Source organism: Aricia agestis, chromosome 1 (genome assembly GCF_905147365.1).
Source record: "Aricia agestis chromosome 1, ilAriAges1.1, whole genome shotgun sequence".
Taxonomy (NCBI): domain Eukaryota; kingdom Metazoa; phylum Arthropoda; class Insecta; order Lepidoptera; family Lycaenidae; genus Aricia; species Aricia agestis.
This window is the reverse complement of record NC_056406.1, coordinates 5,243,879-5,268,422: the sequence shown is the minus strand read 5'-3', so window position 1 is coordinate 5,268,422 and position 24,544 is coordinate 5,243,879. Positions and strand designations below refer to the sequence as shown.

Below are 24,544 nucleotides of genomic sequence, written 5' to 3'. Positions count from 1 at the left end.
TTATATTGATAAGTGCATTTGTTGAATAAATAATAGTAAATTATTACAACTCGAGACTGACGGCGACCATTGTTTGTCCGACGGGATAGCGATGGACGTTGCCATGGTGACATACTTATTTAGTCACTTCAATAAAATAATACGGGCGAAATACTTTATATGGCAAAGAAACGTTTGACGGGACAGCTAGTTATGTCTAAATGTCTTGCTTTAATCATGACGTGGACTCCACGTTGTGTTTAAGTTTTAACAAATGATGGCATCAAAATCGGTCCAAAGTTATCATTAGCCAACTCCAAACAAACCAGAAAATCTTTCTGCTGAAGTTCGTTTATCGCGCTCTTAATACTAAGCCAATCGAAATACCAAATTTCATCAAAATTGTTTCAGTGGTTATCTATACTAATATTATAAAGCGGAAGAGTTTGTTAGTTTGTTTGTTTGAACGCGCTAATCTCAGGAACTACTGGTCCGATTTGAAAAATTCTTTCAGTGTTAGATAGCCCATTTATCGAGGAAGGCTATTGGCTATATTTTATCACGCTAATACTAATAGGAGCGAAGAAATAGAGGAAAATGTGGAAAAACGGGGTAATTTATTTGAAAGAGCGTATCTTACGAACTACTGGAGCAATTTTTCTGTTATTTGGAACAGATAAGAAGTAGACTACGTGAAGGATTATAGGCTATTTTTTGTGGATTAATTTGTCTGTGAAATATCTAATTTACGCGGGCGAAGCCGCGCGGAACTTCTAGTACATTTATATAGCTTGAAGTGGTAACAGCGATAGACAGGTGGAAAGACAGATACACTTTCGTATTTATAGTACTATTAGTACGGGTATACGAATAAGAACCATGATTATTTCGGTCACTAAACTACACTCTCTTCTATTCTATTTTCAATTTAAACAAGGAATAAAAATTCCACAAATAAAGCTTTTCTGTTCGTTCTGTATTTGAATAATCGTGTGTTCGGAACAATATTATGTTCGGAACCTAGAGAACTAGAGACAGCTCTCGGCGCATCTTGAGAATTGGGTCACACTACTCAAACGTCAAAATTGTGACTATAGGCAGAGTAGACAGAGTGCTATAAGCATATCAAGGAGAATAATATAATCATTACGTTTTAATTAATATACTGTATACATATTATTATGGTGGTTGATAACTGCAGGTAAGTAAGGGTCAAGGTAGAGTTCGGGGACCCCAAATTGAGATTAAACTATGCCTTGCTGTATCACATAATCTTATTGACATACATACAATAAAACAACATAGCAACGAGTTTTAGTATATATATTTTTCATAAATGCATAGTTTTAAAACAGCTATTCCCGACTTCATAAAAAAGGTTTTAAAAAGGCGTAGTTAATTCAAACCGGCCCAACTTTTTGTGTGGAAAGGCCTGCATTTAGTATATTTACTTACTTTACGTGAGCTCTAGAGTGCCTATTGCTAAAGAGTAAAGACGCCTACTCTCCATTTGCCAAAACACTGAAGTAAGACTACATTAACATATTTTTTATTATCAGGTATAAAATGTTGCAATTATGTGGTTTTAGTTTCGTTAATTATTATGAAATCTACGAATTATTATCCTTCAGTGCAATATGTTACTCAAAATGTAGATATGATATTACACATTGGCTAACTATATTGCAATCTGCGCGTTCTCTGAACCTGCACAAGGTATTTCTTCTTGAATTTTCTAGGAAAATGACCCTTATATTGTAGTCCGCATAAAGTCCCGTTAGAGGTAAAATAACTCTAAACGGACCGGTACCCCAATTCTGCTACATTAGTACAGCTTCGACATGGTTTTGATGCAGACTCAGTTTAGTAAAACAATAAAACATTCTTTTAAAATATCAAACAAATATCAAATAATGCTGAATCGTCATAACGCCCGTCATAACGCCAAAAGCATTCGTTTGATGCTATGTCAAGAATACTGTATTGTTGTCAGATAGGTATTAATTAGGAATTAGGATGCATACTGGATCAATAGCGGATCAATCCAAAATTTATATTATAAATGCGAAAATGTGTATATTTATCTGTCTGTCTGTTACCTCTTTACGTTCAAACCGCTGAACAGATTTTGCTGAAATTTACTATAGTATACTGAAATTTAGTATGGTAATTACCACAGATTTTAGAAGGTAATTAATTACTTTTGAGTCCCATAAAAGAACATAGAATAAGTACTTTTTATCCCGGAAAAATGTACAATTCCCGCGCCATAAAGGAATTTTGGCGCCACGGAATTACAGGCAACGGGTGTCGGGTATCATCAGTGTTAGAGTAAAATATCAGAATAAGAGTACCATACTGCTTGCTAACGGAGCGATTATAATAGCTCTGAATTGTTGCCAGGAGTTATTTGCGATTTTTTTTCTCGTTTCCTGAAAATGGTCCATTACGCGCTCCGTTAATGCGATGTCGTAACTGCACTATAACTTTTACCCTGATGTTAAGTTCGAACAATTTAAGTTTATAATGCTTCTTTGTTGCGTGTCCTGTTTTTATCTAAACTTTTATCCCTGTCTTCACGAATCACATTTTTATACTACATTATGAAATGTGGTATAAAAGCTGGCAATTAAAAAACCGGCCAAGTGCGTGTCGGGCCACGCGCAATATAGGGTTCCGTAGTACCTCTAGTTTTTGATATTTTTGGTCAATGAATGTACATTGTATAACGTGTTTTATACTACTAACAACATATACTCAGCGTTCAAAGGAATTTGAACGAAAAGTTGCTTTATACTTCTCCGAATACATTTTTTTAGTTGATCGACTATCTATACTAATATTATAAATGCGAAAGTATCTCTGTCTGTCTGTCTGTCTGTCTGTCTGTCTTGCTTTCACGCCAAAACTACTGAACCGATTGCAATGAAATTTTGTATACAGTTATTCTAGAGTCTGAGAAAGGACATAGGCTACATTTTGATGTGGGAAAATATCTTATTTCCATGAAAATTTCGATGAAAATGAATTCGCATTGCGCGTGGCCAGCGCTCATCCCGGGGGTCCTGGGTTCGAGTCCCGCAGGCGGAACAAAAAGTTTTCAATTTTCCTGGGTCTTGGATGTGTATTAAAATAAAATTTCAAAAATCTTAAACATATTTTATGTATAATATTATAAAAAATCCAGAAATATATCGATGGAATGAACATTTTAGTTCTAATACGATTCAACAGATGGCGTTTTATTTTTTACTTTATTGTAACATAGAACTAATCATACTTATTAGTTAGTATGTTTTTGTTTATAGTTTTTAATACGTTAGAATATTATCTATACTAATATTATAAATGCGAAAGTATCTCTGTCTGTCTGTCTGTCTCGCTTTCACGCCAAAACTACTGAACCGATAGTAATGAAATTTTGTACACAGATAGTCTAAAGCCTGAGAAAGGACATAGGCTACTTTTTAACTGGAAAAAGGGGTTGTAAGGGGGTGAAAATGCGTAAATTTGGTCAAATTAACTTAGTTCCAAAAACTTAAAACAGATGGCGCCAAGAGTCCCCTAGATCGCGCTATTGCTTGCTCATACGTATTTCTATAAGAGGTGGTACCATATTGAGCTAGATTTTTCGATTCTTTCGATTGTTATACACGTTATTAACTAATAACTCACCTACCAACTTAGACATCAAATTCAAAAACAACAGCGCCAAAACTACTGAACCGATTGTAATGAAATTTTGTACACAGATAGTCTAAAGCTTGAGAAAGGACATAGGCTACTTTTTAACTGGAAAAAGGGGCTGTAAGGGGGTGAAAATGCGTAAATTTGGTTAAATTAACTTAGTTCCAAAAAACTCAAAACAGATGGCGCCAAGAGTCCCCTAGATCGCGCTATTGCTTGCTCATGCGTATTTCTATAAGAGGTGGTACCATGTTGAGGTAGGTTTTACGATTCTTTCGATTGTTATACACGTTAATATTAACTAACTAGCTGTTGCCCGCGACTTCGTCCGCGTGGTCTTTAGTTTATAGCGCGCGGTGTCAACAAAATTTGTGTCAAATTTAAAAACTTTTTAAAACCCTGGTAAGTGGTACCCCTCTTAGGGCCGCGTTACACCGGAATGGCAGCGCTGAAAGTGCTCGCCTCGCCGCTGCCATTCTGGTGTAGCGCGGCCCTTAATTAATCAAAATACCCAAAAACAGCTGTGCAGTGTGCACATAATCTATACTAATATTATAAATGCGAAAGTATCTTTGTCTGTCTGTCTGTCTGTCAGTCTCGCTTTCACGCCAAACGCCAAAAGTATCTCTGTCTGTCTGTCTGTCTGTCAGTCTCGCTTTCACGCCAAACGCCAAAACTACCGAACCGATGGTAATGAAATTTTGTATACAGATAGTCTAAAGCCTGAGAAAGGACATAGGCTACTTTTTTTACTGGAAAAAAGGGTTGTAAGGGGGTGAAAATGCGTAAATTTGTTCAAATTAAGTTAGTTCCAACAATTCATAATAGATGGCGCCGTGCGTCTTCTACATCGCGCTGACGCTTGCTCAAAAGTCTTCCTATAAGACGTGGTATCATCTTACATTTAAGTTTCGATTTTTTTCGATTGTTATATCTATTCTACGGTATTAAATAACTCAGTACTTTATCTGTGCAGTGACGTAACCTTAAATCTATCAATGATAAATAGTTTATGGGTAAAGTTGTGTAATCGGAGGGCTAAATAAGCTTTAAAATTTGGCATAAAATATAAAGTTTAATATAAAAAAATGAAATACTTATTGTGTGCACACTGCACAGCTGTATATATGCGCGCTATAAAGTACTATAAACTGAAGTCCACGCGGACGAAGTCGCGGGCAACAGCTAGTAACTCAATAACTTATGAAGTCTTCTTAGCCGTGATAGTTTTCCTTTTAAATTCAGCATATTTCCTACTTCCGTTTTTTCACAATTCCAGAAGCAACCGTTTAGCTGGTAGGAAGGGGGGGGACACTGGACTCTAATGATTGTTTCCACTTGAAACTTCATGTTCCACAAATGGATTCCTAAATCGAAAAGTGATCTTAGATTACCTACTCGTAATATAAAAAAAAAACCTCTCCAACGACAGCCTACACGGTGGGGTGGACGCGAAAAAAAAATCATCCCCGCTTGATGTGTAGGGGAGGTACCTTAAAATTTTTTTTAAAGTTCATAAGTACCATTTTGTCGGCATCATTTTTATTGTAAATTCATGCCGAATTACAGCTTTGCAGCTCCAAAAACCGCTCCTAAAAGGTAAAACCGCGGACAGACAGACGGACGGACGGACAGACGGACAGGCAGACGGACGGACAGAATGAAACTTTAAGCGTAATATCAAGGCTGGCCGCATACCCACGTTTTCCGTATTCGAAAATCCGAACGTATGGAATCTGATCAGAAACTTGGCTTTAGTCGGCCTTTTCAAAGTGGTCTAAACTCTAAACAAGTTGCACAACTTCAGACCTTGTGTCTGTCACAAGAGCTGTCTAATGAGTTAGCAAAATGTGAGGGTTTGCGCAATGCGTCTAGGAAACGACTGAAACCTGATAAATAAATATTAACACCTAGCACTCAGCAATACCTGTTCCATTTGATCCATTTGAAGCTTGAATTCTAGCACATTCTAAGTATTAAACATTTTGTCGTGTCTGTATGCGAATAACTAAATTAATAATAACAACTTGGCGCTAAGCGGCTTTTTAATTTTCTTTGAAATTGTAGTACGACTTGTGAAACTAATGTATGAATTTTTCTGCGTCCTGATGGAATACTGAATAGTAGGATGGGTGGGTGGATACTGAGGTCTTACGAAGCTACAATTCAGTTACTTCTGTGGTTTTAGATCGTATTAAACGAATGACATAAGACTACCTGAGGTAATAACTAGTGATACATCATAGTTCTTAGGCGCTGTGCAGACGACAGGGCGGGGCGGGCCGGTCATCTTTGCTGCGTACGCCCGTCGATGTCTGCGGCTGTCCGCACCGCGTTCACAAAGAACACGTCATCTGCGATGCATGTAAACTGGTTTGTGTGATCCACGGCGGGCAGCCGCGGACATGCGCCGCCAGTGCCCGCCGCGCGCCGGGCACCTGCGGTGCGGTCTTTTTGTCCACCGCGTGCGTTGGTAATATAGGATTCCCTTTGTGCTATCGTTCGCGGCGAAACTGACCGGCCCGCCCCGCCCCTTCGTCTGCAAAGCGCCTTGTCTTATCTGCTCCCGTCCAGCAGCCTTTCGGATTTCTATTTAAGATTCTATTCTAAGGTTAACATTGAGTTATCTCCCAGATATTTTTGTCTCTAGTCACGAACAAACCCGGGGCATTCGTCTCGTGAAAGCAATTGCATAAGCATACCAAAGACGATGATGGAGCAAAAAAGTCCAATAGACTCATTGTGTATGCTTTTCACATAATATCTAATTACTGGATAAAAACCGTGCACTTTCGATTGAATACTTTCCAAACGTGCTGTCAACAAACTCGAGTTCGCGGTATTACCTGTTACCTTGTACAATAATCGGTGAAACTTGTCTTAGTATCGAGTTTGGGTTAAACGTAGGATTAAGATTAACTAAGATGAAACTTAAATGTACCCACCTATCTTTTCTAAAAAGCGTAGTGTTGGACCTCTGACTTTATTTGTCAATTAATTTGTGTAGAGTCTAGGCTATTTCAACTTTATTTTACGAGTAAACAACTGAGTACTTCTTTATGCATACTAACCATTAGGTATTGAACTACTAACAGCATTTGATGAGTCAGCTCTACGCCTGCACAGATAAATTGCGTGACAACTTGCAACTAGTTGGCACGTGTGCCCCCACAGCACTCTACATCAGCGGTCGTGAAACTTTGGTCGTCTTCGCCCGCTGGCCGCGACTGTTTAATTACCTAATGCATAAGTTGTAAATAAAAAATGGATTCGGTAATGGCTAGCGTGCTTTTAATAGCATTTTTCATAGCGCTCTTTTACTAGCTAAACGAGCTAATCACATGACTAATTCACATGACCTATTAAACTACTTAGGCTTCGGGTTCCAATTCGGCTTCTATGGCTATAGGTTGAATATTTTTATTATATTCACTCTTTCGGAATTATATATCTGGAAGCATTGATTCCCGCCAATATTCTATAATCTCCTAATGCTCCAATCGATCGCCCCATTCGTGTCGAAGTATACGGTTCCTCCTACATTTACGGCCCGCGCTTATTTTATTTTGCCTTACCAGCCAAAATGTTGGCTACCGCTGTTCCCGTAACAACAGCAACCCATCAAATTATACTTTTAGTGTATATTTTATAGTTTTGGAGGAGACTAGGTCAGAGTATTGTGGCGCGGTGACCGGTGTAGTGCCTAAAACGGATCTAGGCCACCTGCCCACTGAACCTGCTCGCTTATGAGGATACGCTAATTCGTGTTACTATAATAATGCTTCAGGACGTGAATACGTGATGGTTTAATGTCATCATCATCACCATCGAGTTGTGTAAATGTCAATATTTGGACTAGATTCAGATAATTTGACGGCTTATGTATATTATTTAATATTGACGTGGGAGAGCCATGCTTCAGCACGAATGGGCCGGCCCGACCGGAGAAATACCACGTCCTCACAGAAAACCGGCGTGAAACAGCGCTTCCGCTGTGTTTCGCCGAGTAAGTGAGTTTACCGGAGGCCCAATCCCCTACCCTTTTCCTTCCGTACCCTCCCCTATTCCCTTTCATACCCTCCCCTATTCCCTTCCCTACCCTCCCCTATTACCCCTTAGAAGGCCGGCAACGCACCTGCAGCTCTTCTGATGCTGCGAGTGTCCATGGGCGACGGAAATTGCTTTCCATCAGGTGACCCGTTTGCTCGTTTGCTCGTTTGCCCCCTTATTTCATAAAAAAAATATATATATATGATTTAGCAGCACCTGTAGCAGCCTTAACGCCTCCGTGGTCCAGTGGTTTAAAGTGTGGCTCTTGACTCGGAGGTCGTGGGTTCGATTCCCGCGTTGGAAACATGTTATTTTCAAGTTTGGTTAGGGCAATGCAGGCTGATCACCTGATTGTCTGACAAGTAAGATGATCCATGCGTCGGATGGGCATGTAAAAAGTCGGTCCTGCGCCTAATCTCTCGCCAGTCGTGTCGGTCTTCCGTCCTACTGGGTTATGAGAGTAAAGGAATAGCTGAGAGTGTTCTTGTGTACTGCGCAGTGCGCACACACTTTGCCACTGTAAAATTACTCCTGCGTAACTGGCCTACTTTCAATGACACCGGCCACCGTCACCGAAACCGGTGTGGGATATTAGCAGCGGCTGCGTTTCTACAGGAATTAATCCTAATTTAAAGGTGTACTGAATACCTTTCATTTTGACACAAACTTTATATAACAACGAACTGTTAAATATGGGTGGGTGAACACTGATCGTTGATCAATAAATCTCTTTGTGTGTTGTGCGGTAGTTAGATTTGTGCTCAGTGCTTGTAATAGTTGCAGTAACGGTGATTCCCTGTTGTTTCAGAGGCGGTTGGCGCGTCGTGCGGTGTGCTGAGCGATGGTAGAGGGCCGACGCGCGCGCTCCCGGCATGGCCGCCCTCTCCTGCTACCAGCCCTGCCGCTCGCACCTGGCGCAGCCCGCTAGGTACGAACATCTTTTATCCCATCAATCCCCAAGCGGCAGTCGGCTGCCGCATAGCCATTGATTATGTATTGTGTCTGCCATACCCACGATGGAGGTGTTAAACAGAAGAAGAAGGGAGCGAAAACGGATAATATATAACAGTATAGCTAACAGTATAGCTAACAGTATAGCAAACAGTATAGCTAACAGTATAGCTAAGCACGGTTATTTCAGGATGTAAAGACCCTGTAGATCAGGAATGACAAAACTTGTTATTAGTCAACTGTGTCTCTGGTGTTCAGTATGTTCAAAATATATGTAACGGAATTATCATCCTAATAAAAGCCGTCGTATCCGTAGGTGCTTTGACGACGAGGAGTACTCGTCGGCGACTCTGTCGCTGCGGCGGCGGCAGGAGCGATGCGATTCCCGGCGACGCGAGCCCCTCCCTGAGGTGTCGGTGCAGCGCACGCGCGAGCAGCTCGCCAAGCATGCGGCGCAGACGCTGCCCGCGCGACGCCTGAACCACGACGGCTGGGCCAAAGTCGAGGAGGTGCGGAAGAAGTTCGAAGGCGCTGCCACTGCGACTTCCTACTCGCGATCCTTCGAATCACCACCCAGGTATTAATCAGTCACCACTCACCTCATATAACCAGTGGCGGCCTTACCCATTGCGAGGGGGGCCTCGCAATGGGTAAGGCCGACTTTGCGAGTCCTCTGCAAGAACGAGGCCCCGGGCGATTGCCTGGCCTTGTCGCCATCCCCTAGGACTGCCACTGCATAATATGACCTTTGAAAAAGCGCGATGTACCTTAATGTCTTTGAGTCACTCGAACACCTGTGCGCACATACCAATTACGTAATGGATATTGCCGTAGCGTATTATTACGTTTACGGTACCTACACAAATATTTCCCAAGTGATTTGGTTTTTGACCTTCCAAGAAAGGATTGTCAAAGGCAATTCCTGCATTTGTATTCAGAATGTTTGCCTTCTGACTTCTCACTATTGCTATTGAAGGCTTATAGTCTGCTTAGATTTATTTCACCTCGGTATTTCTATAAGAGTAATCGTAATACCGTTGGCTTAGCTGCCTGCTGAACAGTTAGGACGCTATCTTCCAAGCTTCAAACTCTGGGTCAATATCCATACATTTTTAGGTTATTGCATGGCTTTTATCGCGGGATTTAAGCGCGGCGACCGAATCGAGAAATTCCGTAACGAAAAAAACCTATCACACCCCACTCCGATGGGCACACCGCACAGCGGTGCGGCGTTGCCAACCTTCGGACGGGGTTTGTGTACGTGCGACTGTATGCGAATTATAATTGCATAGTTGATAAAAATGTTATGCAATACCTTTACCGCGGCGGTCCCCGAGTGCCACACGTATTTTTATCCCATTTTCACCACCAATCCATAACGTTTTCTTTATTAGTAATTCTACATTCCAGGCGTCGTTTGGCGGACTCGCTGTTCGCTTCGTTCAAGCTCCCGCGCAAGAAGGAGATGTCAGCGCCGCGCGCGCCGCAGCCGCAGCAGAAACGCAAGTCCGCGGTCGAGCTGCTGGCCGAGACCAAGGCGTTCTACGTCAAGTCCGAGACGGTCCTGGACAGGAAGCAGGAGCTGCCGCTGAGAGTGAGTATACACAAAATAAGAAAGCGACAGTCGTCGCCTATGGGAATGAAAAGGTTACTCATCATAGCAGAAACCAGGCTGACGTGGCATGAAAATAAGAAAATTTATATGAATGGAAAAATTTATAAATAGCTGGTACATTAAGATTGTAGATTTTAATGAACTAGGATGATGCACAATCCATCCAAAAGCCATTAATATAAAACGTGTAACTTGTAAGGTATAAGTAGATCTAGTTATAAACAAAGATGATGTCAGCCATGATCTTACAATAATTAGGAGGTTCACATTAAGATGAACATTGAACATGTTAATAACTCTAATTATTTATCAAAGGTTGCTAGACCAATGCCATAACATTGTTCAAAATTAACTATGTTTTCAAAATACATGCATAAGTTTATAGTAAACTTATACATCAATTGATTAAGTGTGGGTTGCACCAGAGGCGTGGTTAAAGTTATAGTTATAGTTAAGGCTAAATTTAGCTTTCGCTTTAACCTTAACTTTGACCGGAGAAATTGACTGATGACAGCTGGTCCAACAAGGTTATAAATGAACGTGGGCAGGGGCGCTGCTTGTAAAGGTGAACTGTCAAAAATGGCGTTTTTGTATGATGACAGCGTTAGTTTCTTTTTTCGCCACGTGCATTTAAAACCTTGTTGAGATCTATGGTTATGATTGATTAATATGGCGTTTTCATGGCGTCCATTTTTAACTTTAACCAAAGAAGTGCCATTTTGCATTGTAGTTAAAGTTATAGTTAAAGTTACTGTTATAGTTAAAGTTAGTTGGTGCAACCCAACCTAAGTGATACAGTGATTCAGACGGTTCTGGAGACTCGGAGAGCAGTGGCTGCTGAGGAGGTGGGCTGAGGATCTGGCGCAGACCCGGTACGGTAAACGTACCGCTGAGGCACTGCGTCCAGAAGAAACTCCTCACCTTCCGCCTTACGCAGGTACTCACCGGGCACGGATGCTTCGGTGAGTACCTGTGTAAGGTCGCCAGGAGAGAGCCAACGCCAGCCTGCCTTGAGTGCGGTTCTGTGGAGGACACGGCCCAGCATACCCTTGAGGTGTGCGATCGTTGGGCCGTGCAGCGCCACGATCTCGCGGCAGTGCTAGGAGGGGACCTCTCGGCTCTCGCTCCCGAGCGTGGTGCGCTGCATGCTCGAGAGCGATGAGGCCTGGCAGGCGGCGGTCTCTTTCTACGAAACTGTTATGTCGCAGAAAGAGTCCGCGGAGCGGAACAGAGAGGACGATCCTACCTCTCTGCCGCTCCGCCGGCGTAGGACGGGAGTACGGAGGCGACGCTATGCGAACCTCCTAACTCTCGTCTAACGGGGCTCCGGGAGAGGATGGGAACCTCCCCGGCTTAGCCAGTCCCGGCGCCGAGGAGAACGCTTCAGTTTGCCGAAGCGTTCCCTAACTTTCGTGGAAATCCGGTCCCTTCTGAGGTAGACCGGCCGGTCGTGGAGGGAGTCCTGTGTTTGTTAGATCCGGGACATCCCTTCTTTATACGGCTGAAGGCGAACCGCAGGTAGTTTTAGTGAGTAAGAGTCTCACATACCCCCGGGGTGCTTCAGCTAACTGAGGCACACCCCCAACCCGGGGCACCCATGATGGGTTTCTCCTGCGCAAAAAACGAAAAAAAAAACAGTGATTGAACGTCCAACTGCTGATTAAGCGTGTTACTCTGAAGGTAAGTGTAAAAAACTGTTTTTTTTTCAGGTGAGCAGTGGTCTAAGCCAGGCGATCGCTGCAGGCGGCTGTCACCTGGTCAGCTCGGGCGCTCTCAACGATGCCTGCTGTAACCCCTGTAAGTATAATGTTGATTGTTGTCATTTGTCGCTTTAACACTTTTTACTCATTCCACACATTTTGTGTTACAACGTGCTTTATCACCCGTGCCGTGATTTAGATATACCACCAGAAAAACATTTTTGCAGCTTATTTCATACCTTTCCTTTATTTAATAACGGGAATGCTGTAAATTCGACTATACCAAACTAAATCAAGCCATTATGCGTTTTAAAATGAGTCTTATGATTGCAGACGCCCGCATCACGGGCAGCCGGCGCGCGGTGAGCGCGGGGGAGGGGCTGCAGAACACGCTGCGCCGCCTGCTCGAGCACGCCGACAGCAGGGAGAACGTCTACCTGCCGCCGTACGTCTGTGAGTACACGCGCAGACCGCTGTCAGCTCGCAGACGCGACGAGCCGCGTCACGGGCAGCAGGCGCGCGGTGAGCGCGGGGGAGGGGCTGCAGAACACGCTGCGCGGCCTGCTCGAGCACGCCGACAGCAGGGAGAACGTCTACCTGCCGCCGTACGTCTGTGAGTACACGCGCAGACCGCTGTCAGCTCGCAGACGCGACGAGCCGCGTCACGGGCAGCCGGCGCGCGGTGAGCGCGGGGGAGGGGCTGCAGAACACGCTGCGCCGCCTGCTCGAGCACGCCGACAGCAGGGAGAACGTCTACCTGCCGCCGTACGTCTGTGAGTACACGCGCAGACCGCTGTCAGCTCGCAGACGCGACGAGCCGCGTCACGGGCAGCCGGCGCACGGTGAGCACGGGGGAGGGGCTGCAGAACACGCTGCGCGCCTGCTCGAGCACGCCGACAGCAGGGAGAACGTCTACCCGCCGCCGTACGTCTGTGAGTACACGCGCAGACCGCTGTCAGCTCGCAGACGCGACGAGCCGCGTCACGGGCAGCCGGCGCGCGGTGAGCGCGGGGGAGGGGCTGCAGAACACGCTGCGCCGCCTGCTCGAGCACGCCGACAGCAGGGAGAACGTCTACCTGCCGCCGTACGTCTGTGAGTACACGCGCAGACCGCTGTCAGCTCGCAGACGCGACGAGCCGTGTCACGGGCAGCCGGCGCGCGGTGAGCGCGGGGGAGGGGCTGCAGAACACGCTGCGCGCCTGCTCGAGCACGCCGACAGCAGGGAGAACGTCTACCCGCCGCCGTACGTCTGTGAGTACACGCGCAGACCGCTGTCAGCTCGCAGACGCGACGAGCCGCGTCACGGGCAGCCGGCGCGCGGTGAGCGCGGGGGAGGGGCTGCAGAACACGCTGCGCGCCTGCTCGAGCACGCCGACAGCAGGGAGAACGTCTACCCGCCGCCGTACGTCTGTGAGTACACGCGCAGACCGCTGTCAGCTCGCAGACGCGACGAGCCGCGTCACGGGCAGCCGGCGCGCGGTGAGCGCGGGGGAGGGGCTGCAGAACACGCTGCGCGCCTGCTCGAGCACGCCGACAGCAGGGAGAACGTCTACCCGCCGCCGTACGTCTGTGAGTACACGCGCAGACCGCTGTCAGCTCGCAGACGCGACGAGCCGCGTCACGGGCAGCCGGCGCGCGGTGAGCGCGGGGGAGGGGCTGCAGAACACGCTGCGCGCCTGCTCGAGCACGCCGACAGCAGGGAGAACGTCTACCCGCCGCCGTACGTCTGTGAGTACACGCGCAGACCGCTGTCAGCTCGCAGACGCGACGAGCCGCGTCACGGGCAGCCGGCGCGCGGTGAGCGCGGGGGAGGGGCTGCAGAACACGCTGCGCCGCCTGCTCGAGCATGCCTGCACTATACATGATATACCGCCTGGTGATAGAAAAATAGACTTACATAATCAATATCTAAAGGGAAAAACCTATTTCTTATAATAATAAGAAATAGGTTTTTCCCTTTAGATACGCTTCTCCTTATAAAAAAATGTACGCTAAAATTACATAACTTTTTCCAGCGCAAAAACTGTTCTCCGAGTCCCGACGGCTGAAGGACTCGTATCCTGAGCGGGAGCGGTCTCAGCACACGTCAGGGGCGTACTCAGGCACGTCATCGTCGGGCACCTCGGGGGGCCCCCGCGACGAGAGAAATCGGCACAGCTTCGGCGACGCGAGGGTCTTCTTCCCCGAGTCCTTTGTCATCCCCCGTCAGAGGCCCGAGGTCGTTGTGAAGAGCGCGTATTCTATACGTGAGTATCTGTTTCAGTAATCTTATGATTTTATCCTAAGGATGTTTATCACTGCTTTGCCGTAGCACGCTCTGAATTAAAATATAGGCTAGGCAAAAAAAGGATGGTCTTCCCTAGCTAGCGAGCAGCTTCGCGACTCACACGGCAAACCACGAGCTAAGGCCAGTATATATCGGTCTCGTCCGAGACAAATTAACCAAGGTTTCGTGCTCCTTATAACTCGGTTTCACCCGCTAAGAAATCGTGGGCAAAAACAAGTAACGAATAACAATCTGTGTTACAGCGAGTCCCGAGTCGAGTCCCCGCGATGGTCTGCCGGAGCTGTCCCGCAGCGGCGACCAGCTCGACACCATCAGCCCGCCGGCAGAATACGCCCACTCCGCGCCCAGATATATCAGGTTAATAAAAAATTAAATTCACTCACACACAATTCATAAACATAATAATTTAAATAATTCTAAATGAGCAATTCCGCGAAAAGACGATTCATGGGCGCAGCGTCGGACAGCATGATGGCATAACGGTGCAACTTGAAATTTGAACTCCTGCAATAACGATTAAGCGTTTCCTTTGATGTAAATTAAATTAAATTTGGAAGCGTTACTGACGTTTCAGCGCCATAAAATAGGTCGTGACTCAGTCAAATGTACAAAAACTATTATAATATCTCTCTGTCTTTTCCATAGATCAAATTCTCACTCAGCGCCGAGCGCGCGCGAGGGCGACGCCACCAACATCAACAGCCACAAGTCGCTGCCGGACTTGCATGCGCAGGCGCATGGATACCCCGAGCAGTTAGTATTCTAAACAAGTATTTGAAGTACTACATTTAATATTGATTATTATTGATATAATCTATATTTCTTAAAAATCGCACCTTTTACGTACATGAAAATAGTTTGTGAAACATTAAAGTTAGTAAGTTAATATTATTGAAACCTCCATTCAAATATGTAGTTGTTAGCTGAGTTTTCTTTTCTTGACTACTTTTTATAGTATTATGCTCAGAAACTATGGTTCTGTTTCAGTGCGAACCCGGTGGTGGGATCCGAGTCGACGGGGCGGTCGCCGCGCCGCCGCCGGCACTCCGCGCACCATCGCACCGCCTCATGCTCCTCCAAAGGAACGAGGTAAGAAAGACCTGAGGTATTTGCTACTTCTAAAAGATTTGTGTTAATTCAACAATTGCTGAACAGATTCATAATAATATTCTATGTAGCTTTAGGACTATATTTAAGGTGATCTCACATTTATCAGTACGCACGTTCCGAACTCGAAATTACGACGTGAAACCTTGCACATCGTCGATGCGTTTGACGCGTACAGTGCGGACAAATGTGCGATCAGCTTTACTACAATGGCGTTTTAAATTCCAGATCGAATCATTCGTCGTTAATGTCGTCTTGCGACGCGTTCTCCGAGCACCCCTCACCCGGCGAAGAGAACTATCAGTCATATAATAGGTAAGTCTTTTAATTCAGCATTCCTGTCATTGACATAATAATGTGCCAAGTGCCAATATTTGGGTATTTTATTATAGTAAAATACCCAAATATTAGCACTTGGCAGGTCACACTTTAGTTACATATCTTCCTAGTATTTTCAAACAAAAATCTAAGGTCCCATATTATAATTAGGATGACTGTCAAATGGGTTGTTTGCCCTAACTTTAAATAAAATTAAAATATAAATATTATTTTGCAGTCGTTGCGGGTCGTCGTTTGCGCGTGACTCGGGCGGCTCGAGCGGGCACTACACGCAGCGCAGCGCGCCGCCGCACGCACACGACGTTAGGCCGAGGTGCGTACACATTTACAATTATTATTGAAGATGTGAGTGGAAGAACACAATAAGTAATATTTTGTAACATACGGACATTTACTCTTTCCTTAAAATTCGAACAAACCATTGTAACTTATCTACTTCATCAGGTGATGAATAGCCAGGTGGCTAATGTATAAAATGCATGTATTTTTTTATTTCAAATATTATAATTAGTTATGTACTGTGTTCTTTCACTCACGTTTTCAATTATAAACTGTTGTAAATATTCGGGTTAGACTTGGATGCATAAATAGAGTTCGGTAGAGAAATACGTAGTAGTAAAACATTAACTAATACTTAATTATTATTAAATTTATAATATTAATATTACGAAGCCTAAACTAAAAAAATGCACCTAAAGTAATGAATAATGATAGGTCAATGTATTTAATTGCTACTTTATTCGAGACCAGTCAAGCTCAAGCATGTTTAAACTTTAAAATAAAACGTTCCATAGCCGGTACGCGTGTAAACAACTAGCTTAATAAATCCGGCCCTAGTTTGTACATGTTTCAAATAAAATATGTTTGTTCTGACAGCCGGTACGCGTGGCCCGCTAGCGGGGGCGGAGGGGGCGGAGGGGGCGGGGCGGAGCCGGTTTACGTGTCCGCGCCGCCGCAGTTCCAAGATGGCGCGCCGTCGCCGCCGCAGTACGCGCACGCGCACGCCGCGCCGCACCCCCCGCACACGCCGTCACGAGTCGGTATACACTTCCAGGTAAAATGTTGCACTTTTCTTTTTTGTTTGTTACGTAGTAACGTCTTTCTTCATTTTATTATGTAAGTTCGTTAAATTTTTTACAAAAACTCACTTACTGTCTGTGACTTTTACCACAGACCAGTAAATTAAGTACTATTTATTTGTAGTATTAACTGGTTTGTGCTTTTACTAAAAATCAATATAATGCTATTGCGGTCAGTAACGATATTCCAACATGAACGAGGTAAATAGCGATGAGTACGTATTTCTTATTTCAAGACCGGCAGGGCGATTGCTTGAGACAGGTAAGCAACAAGCGTTTGACAACAGACGCTGTGCAATATTTGTTGTTAGCGGGCCACTAGACAGTCAATTTATGCGCGTACTATTTTTTTTTATGAAAGAAGGGGGCAAACGAGCAAACGGGTCACCTCATGGAAAGCAACTTCCGTCGCCCATGGACACTCGCAGCATCAGAAGAGCTGCAGGTGCGTTGCCGGCCTTTTAAGAGGGAATAGGGTAATAGGGGGGGAGGGTAGGGATGGGAAGGGAAGGGAATAGCGGAGGATAGGAATTGGGCCTCCGATAAACTCACTTACTCGGCATGAAACAGCGCAAGCGCTGTTTCTGGTTTTCTGTGAGAACGTGGTATTTATCCGGTCGAGCCGTGGCTCTCCCACGTATATACTAGATACTAGTCCTTATATCCTTATATTCGATCCATGTTCTTGTAATCGAGTCTTTATATTTCCAGGCGAGCGCCCCGCCCCCGCAGTTCCAGGACGAGCCGCCGGCGCCGGTGTACGACTACGGCGACTACGACTGCACCTACAAGGCGCCGCTCAAGTGCCTCAACGTCGGCAGGAAAGACTACAGCAAGACGAGAGAGTACTCCAGGTAATACGCTCATACTAATATTAAAAAGGCTAAATATTGTTTATGTTTGTTTACCCTTTGCCCAAAAATTACTAAACGCATTTTCGTCTCTGATATCTTTTAGGCTTAAGATCTAGATAACACAGTTTCATGTGACCGCTTTTTTGTGTGAAGAGCCGGGTCGTGTCGCCTTGTTTCAGTACAAATACTCTTAAAGCGGTGTATCCTTATCCTTATTCTTAGTAATAATAAAGAAGATCAATATAATTCTGTGATATATTTAGATACCACGAGCCGAACACGGAGGTAGTGAACAAGCAGCCGCAGTACCAGGAGATGCGCATGCGACCCAACATCGACGAGAAGAAAGACTACGTTAACGCGCCTCAGGTGAGTTTTTATTTTTCTTATGCTGGCTTTTTTTTATGAAATAAGGGGACAAACGAGCAAACGGGTCACCTGATGGAAAGCAACTTCCGTCGCCCATGGACACTCGCAGCATCAGAAGAGCTGCAGGTGCGTTGCCGGCCTTTTAAGAGGGAATAGGGTAATAGGGGAGGGTAGGGATGGGAAGGGAAGGGAAGGGAAGGGAATAGGGGAGGGTAGGGAAGGGAATAGGGTAGGGCATTGGGCCTCCGGTAAACTCGGCGAGACACAGCGCAAGCGCTGTTTCACGCTGGTTTTCTGTGAGAACGTGGTATTTCTTCGGTCGAGCCGGCCCATTCGTGCCGAAGCTTGGCTCTCCCACGTATATAGAATTAATTAATAGCTTCTCACGGCGCGTGATATCACGAGCCGCTCCAGTCGCGTCTTTGAAGTTACAAACTTCAATCGGATCGGACGCGCCTGCTCGAGCCAGCTCGTGCCACCTCGAGACACCCCCATCACATGGCGCGTGGCTCGAGCTGGCGCGGCGCAGCTCGTTATATTACGCGAAGAGAAATGAGAAGCCAGCATTAGAAAGTGAAATCATACCTTTTAGATATGTTTACAAAAGCAATATATTATTATCAGACTCAAAGGATATAGGGATAAGTCGTTTTGCAATAGAAGTGAATATGTTACTATAGTCTATAGCGTCGATACTGTCAAAAAAGTGTTTGAAACGTGATGAATATAATAATATCTATCATTATTGCCGTATTGCGTAACACAGCTCTTATCGCATATTAATAGCATTTCTCTAAAATAAAAATAAATAAAAAAGTATTTTTATTTCCCTTTTACATTACAGTATCTTTTTGTAATTACCTACTCAATTTCGCTAATTCTAAAACTATTTCACAGCGGCCATATAATAATACGTTTATTTTCAGGTGTGTCAAACAGAGGAGGTGACGTCGCCGCTCGGCACGTTCAAACGCCAAAGATGTCTGCGCTACAAGCAGAGGAGGCCCAGGCCCATACTGCGCTCCAAGTCCGATATCTCCGACAGGTCTGTTATCTATATCAACAGCTAGGTGGCACAGAGAGAAATTCATTCGCCTATGGCTTGCTTGTCTTTTTCTAGCACAATCCGGGACTTGACAGTATGTTTAAAATTTTAAAATAATTATTAAATTTTATAGATTTATTGATAAAAACTCTAAAAAAATACAAATAACGAAAAAATAATTAATGATTTATTTTATTTTACATTGAAAAAAAAAATTTGGCTGTAAGTCACGTGATTGGAAACGCCAATCTGAAGCAGTGACGTCATCGTTCAGTGTCAAACAAAATAGACAGTTGTTAGGTTAAACACGTACAACACTCACTTTTGCTCTGTCTACGCTTGTTTGGTTTCATGAACGATGACGTCGCCGTGATCACGTGACCATAATGCCGCGTTTTTGTGACATATTTTGAATTCAGTATTTAAAATAATTTTTAACTCATTCTGGGCATAATAATGAATAAAATATTAATTTACAGGTATTATTGTAAACAACTGAAACGCTTAAAACTGTTTTTAAAAAGTGTCAACTCCCCTATTTATGTGAGCCAAAGTTGGAATATTTTGCGGGCGTTTGATATAGAGATAATGAACGGACGACTTTGTCTCCATCCTGACATTTGCAACTAATAAGTGCCTATAGGTTAATGGATGAGCTTTTTCGATGCGTGTGAAAGAGACAAATAGCTATCGTCGTTCGGCAAATCAATGGACTTTCTCTCTACCTAGAGATAAGAGATCGGCTTTTCAGCTATCGTTTTTATCATTAACTATAGTTTACTAGATGATGCCCGCTTCTCTGTTGTGCCAAAATTGGTTTATCGTGTGGGAACCGTCCATCTTCCGGGATACAAAGTATCCTATGTCCTTTCCCGGGATTCAAAGTATCTCTATGCCAAATTTTAGTTAAATCGGTTCAGCTGTTTGGGCGTGAAGAGGTGACAGACAGACAGACTTTCGCATTTATAATATTAGTATGGATTTAAAGTACGAAGTAATTAACGATGAACAATTGATTGATTGTCAGATACCGTCGGTCGGACACGGGCTCCGCCCCGGGCGAGGCGTCGCCGGGCTCCGGGTCGTCGGGGGGCTCGGCGCTGCAACACTTCTTCGACAACCTGGGGCTGGAGGGGCGCGCGTTCGACGCCCTGTTCCGCGACCCCCCCGCCAGCCCCGTGTTCTTCTCCTCCGCATCTACGGTGGACTCCAACCAGCTCGCCGCGACCGCCGATTATACGGTTTGTGGAGCTTTGGTTTTAAGATAGCATAGCCTCATCGCGGGCTTGGAGCGCAGCGATCAAGAAATGCCGTAACGAAAAAGCCTAACTCACCGGCCGGCGCAGCGGTGCGGCGTTGCCGTGCATCGTCCGTGGTTTCAGTTCGGTAGACTACGCAAACAGTTCATGGGTTTAAAGCTATAGTATTTACTATATAACGATATTCGATACCGACTGACGTAAATTTTTAGTAAGTATGGAAAATTTTACAGCGCCTCTAGCGGTCACTTGTGGAACTAAAATCGTTACCATGAGTTTACAATAAATACGTATCGAATAAAAACTCGCTAGCGCTTCCCAACTCGGTCTGGCCCACAGAGTAGTGGAGAGACGGCGCGCGTGGGAGTGGACTCATACACGCTATCTCCGCCCCCGGGCGGGGACCCTCTTGCGCCGCCGGGACCTCTACCTGTCCCGGCCGAGTTCGGTCGTTAAACCAGGCCCCTGGGTTTTCCCCGCGTTACCGCGGGGGTTTTTCCTAAAGAAAACAAGTCTCTCTCTGCGCATCCCGGTACTCACACCGGGTGCGCAACAATACTGTAAGGATTTTCACATGTAGAGGGGCTTAGCCCCTGGCCATGTTTCCCCACCCAGGCCCACATCTAGGGCCAGCCTGCCTAGCATACGCCAACGAGATATCTCATTCTACATGTTTTCTCGATATTTGATGGTTTGTCTTTTCATCCTAGCATGACAAACATTTTTTCTCGCGTAGATCTATAATCGAAATAACCCATTTTTATAGAGTTTTGTCGAGATAATGTCGAGATTTTGACATTATGAGACGAGTAGTTTTTAATTATCTCGAGAGTGGGATATCTCGTTGGCGTATGCTAGGCAGGCAGGTGTGAGATGACGTACACTCGCTAGCGACTATAGTTTTAAGCAGTTTCTCATGTGAATCGGTACCGTAACCTAGGCCACGGACGACTTGCTTACGAAATATATTGCTATCGCGTTTTCATCACGTAGGTACCTAATCGTGGAATTGGAAAGCAATAGCCATAATATTTTTAAATGAGCGATAAAAAAGTGTGAGTATGAATTTTTACGTGCTACAGATAAAATAAGCCATAATTATCAATACTTGCTAATAATATTATAGACGTGGGAGAGCCATGCTTCGGAACGAATGGGCCGGCTCGACCGGAGTAACACCACGTTCTCACAGAAAACGGGCGTGAAACAGCGCTTGCGCTGTGTTTCGCTGAGTTAGTGAGTTTACCGGAGGCCCAATTCCCTAACCTATTCCCTTCTCTACCCTATTCCCTTCCCTTCCCATTCCTACCCTCCCCTATTACCCTATTCCCTCTAAAAGGCCGGCAACGCACCTGCAGCTCTTCCGATGCTGCGAGTGTCCATGGGCGACGGAAGTTGCTTTCCATCAGGTGACCCGTTTGCTCGTTTGCCCCCTTATTTCATAAAAAAAATATATGAATACTATTGCGTGTCTTTCTGCTAACGCCTAAGCCCCAATTTTACCAACGTCTGTTAGTGCTAACAGCTTGTTAAAATGTCAAGTCTTCTCTTTCATTCATAAGAAAAACGAAAGAGGTAACGTGATACTATTTCGAGCGTTAACTTTAACAGTCGTTGGTGAAATTGGGGCAAACTTTTATTAACATATTTCGGTTTGGTAATTTTGATACAAGTTAGTATATTTGCAATGTCAAGGAAAATCCGAAGGCTGAATTTTTGGCAAAGTGAAAATAAATAATTATTCATAACTATGAAAATAATTAATAATAAGGACGTAGCGGAAACATGGCGGAGAGACTCAAAAGTCAAAACAGATTCTTTTATTGATATTGCATATTATTGTCTTTGAAAGTTGTTATTTTGACTCATATAACAGCCTGTTAAATATTTAACGGACCTCCATAGCAGGAATTAAATTTAACGCCGTGTTAGGTGATTTAACATGACATTAGGGCATGGTGGAACGCTCGATAGCTCTAACAGGCCGTTAAGTGATTTAACAAGCCATTATTTATTTAACATTGCTTGATGAAACTGGGTCTAAGCCTCTTAAAACCTATTGGCTATTCAAATGAAATTCCAATCGCTAACAAATGACTATCACTTTCAGGTGCAAGGTCCCGGCGTGCAGAAGCAGATCTACCGCAACACGGAGCCCCCCAGCGTCGTCGAGAGGAACGCCCGCATCATCAAGTGGCTGTGCCAGTGCCGCAAGGCGCAGATGCAGACCCCGCAATAGTCGCCCCTATCCCCTTCGCATAAGGTCTAAAATACGTTCAAACTAAAACACACTTCCGATGACGTCAGTCGACGTTCGAAATTCAAGTCTTTTGACATACCAAGGCCCAATTTCACAAACGACTATGAAAATTAATACTCGATTCAACTGATTTGTTTTTCATATGAATGAAAGAGAAGACTTGACAAGTTTTTAACATGCTGTTAACACTAAGAGGCGTAGGTGAAATTGGGCCTAAAAGGCCTAATTGTATAGTAATCTTGTTAAAGATACGTAGTTCTTCGCTACATAATATACAAAGATAAATAATAATTAGGAATAAAATTGTTCATGAAAATTATATCAAATATCTACGGATAAGAACTGAGAGATTGATTTTCCTATGAGGCGTGTTTTTCAACAAATCACATCTTTAGACTTCCAAGACAATTTAGATGTTTCTCTGCATAATGCTTCGGGTGTGGAGTGAGGATTTCTATTTCATTTAGGTAATATCTAATCCTTACCGAGCACCAATTATTCTAAATTTAAACCTAAACTGCCATTTTATTGACTCTAGCGTTTATATGTTTTAATCTACATGGCATTTAAAAACCAAAATGTAAAAATCTTTTATTTATTTCCTAAGACTAATATAAGGACGGTTCTAAAATAAATTTTACTTAGAGGACTAAGTAATTAGAGTATTTTTAAATATTTAAATTAAAAAAGATTTCTAATCAACCGTAAAACGTACAAGATTTGAGCTTAGAGTAAAGAAATATCGTTGAAGTTAAAGTTGTTGTTTAAAGCAATTAAATAAAGATTGTAACTTTAAAAAGTATTTTAAAAGTAAAATTTCAATTAAAATAATACTTAATGAACAACATTTCAATGTGAACCTACTGTCTTCAATAAATCTTCCAAATTAATCAACTTTCTTGGTAAACGTTCTTTAACTTTTTTGATGTTAAAGTTATCTTTTATCGTTTTTTAAACCAAATGTAATGTGTTACATAATAAATTTGTTAAATCAAACAATGGTACAAAACCAATCGTTATCATGTTACCTAAGTGTCTTATATTTTTAATTCGAAATTGGTTTATTCGAATAGGGAAAAGTAAATCGATCATTGTATATTGTAAAATGTTCCTGCTATGGATTTGTCGTTTAAATAATTAACATTAAAATCTATTTATATTTAGAAAAATGATATTAGAAAAATAAGACATGATTTGGGAGCACAAAATAGGACAGACCACCTTGTTTTTGGCATTTGTATTTTCCAACTAGTATCAGTCAGCTAACAGCCTACGATACTAAACTGAGAGGCACTCAGAGACGAAAGTTTACTTAATTTTACTTAATGTAAGTATGAAAATTATGTCAGAATCTTTAAATCTTATATCTTTAAACTAAAAAAATATATATATAATTGGAATCGGCTCCAACGATTTTCATGAAATTTAGTATATAGAGGGCTTCGGGGGCGATAAATCGATCTAGCTAGGAATCATTTTTAGAAAATGTCATTTTATTTATATTTTATCGAATACCGAGCAAAGCTCGGTCAAATAGCTAGTTATCAATTATATGAAGAGTTTGACAGATTTATTATGTCTTCTTCATTAAATTGAAGTTTAATCGTCATTAAATGTCTCTGAATGCGGCCGTTATACATAACGGAAACCTCAGTTTCCGAGGTTTAAGTCAGTTGAGGCGACCACCCAGGCCACCGTATAAAAAGGGGACGCTAATTTTTTCAACACTACCAGCACTCCGGGCGCCGAAGAGATCTCGCGCAGCGGGGCTAAAACCGGCACTGAGCGTTGTTTATTGGTTAACTGTTTTGCGGGCTCTACACTCGCGGTGCTAATTGCGGCCGCGATTTGCGCCGTAAACACGATTCGAACAAATACGAAGCCCCGAAGCGCAAATACGAAGCCGCGAAACCATGCGAAACCCTCCACACTCGCGGTTCGCGGCATCCCGCGGGCTTTCGCG

At 43.8% G+C, this 24,544-nt stretch overlaps 1 protein-coding gene across 3 annotated transcripts in view; it reads left to right on the top strand.

Moving 5' to 3' along the window:
- The window catches only part of LOC121726589, a 73,016-nt gene extending 49,587 nt beyond the window's left edge, over nt 1-23,429 (top strand). For all 3 annotated transcript variants that reach the window (XM_042114014.1, XM_042114030.1, XM_042114023.1), the window contains exons 2-18: nt 8,525-8,644; nt 8,984-9,244; nt 10,078-10,261; nt 11,992-12,079; nt 12,316-12,435; nt 13,998-14,228; nt 14,512-14,626; nt 14,915-15,022; nt 15,257-15,358; nt 15,605-15,691; nt 15,933-16,028; nt 16,592-16,769; nt 17,506-17,648; nt 17,912-18,017; nt 18,944-19,062; nt 20,090-20,303; nt 22,432-23,429. In XM_042114014.1, the coding sequence (XP_041969948.1) occupies nt 8,589-8,644; nt 8,984-9,244; nt 10,078-10,261; nt 11,992-12,079; nt 12,316-12,435; nt 13,998-14,228; nt 14,512-14,626; nt 14,915-15,022; nt 15,257-15,358; nt 15,605-15,691; nt 15,933-16,028; nt 16,592-16,769; nt 17,506-17,648; nt 17,912-18,017; nt 18,944-19,062; nt 20,090-20,303; nt 22,432-22,560 (2,337 nt within the window). In that variant the 5' untranslated portion in view covers nt 8,525-8,588 and the 3' untranslated portion in view covers nt 22,561-23,429. The remainder of the gene's footprint in view (nt 1-8,524; nt 8,645-8,983; nt 9,245-10,077; nt 10,262-11,991; nt 12,080-12,315; nt 12,436-13,997; nt 14,229-14,511; nt 14,627-14,914; nt 15,023-15,256; nt 15,359-15,604; nt 15,692-15,932; nt 16,029-16,591; nt 16,770-17,505; nt 17,649-17,911; nt 18,018-18,943; nt 19,063-20,089; nt 20,304-22,431) is intronic.
- Nucleotides 23,430-24,544: the final 1,115 nt, after the last annotated feature.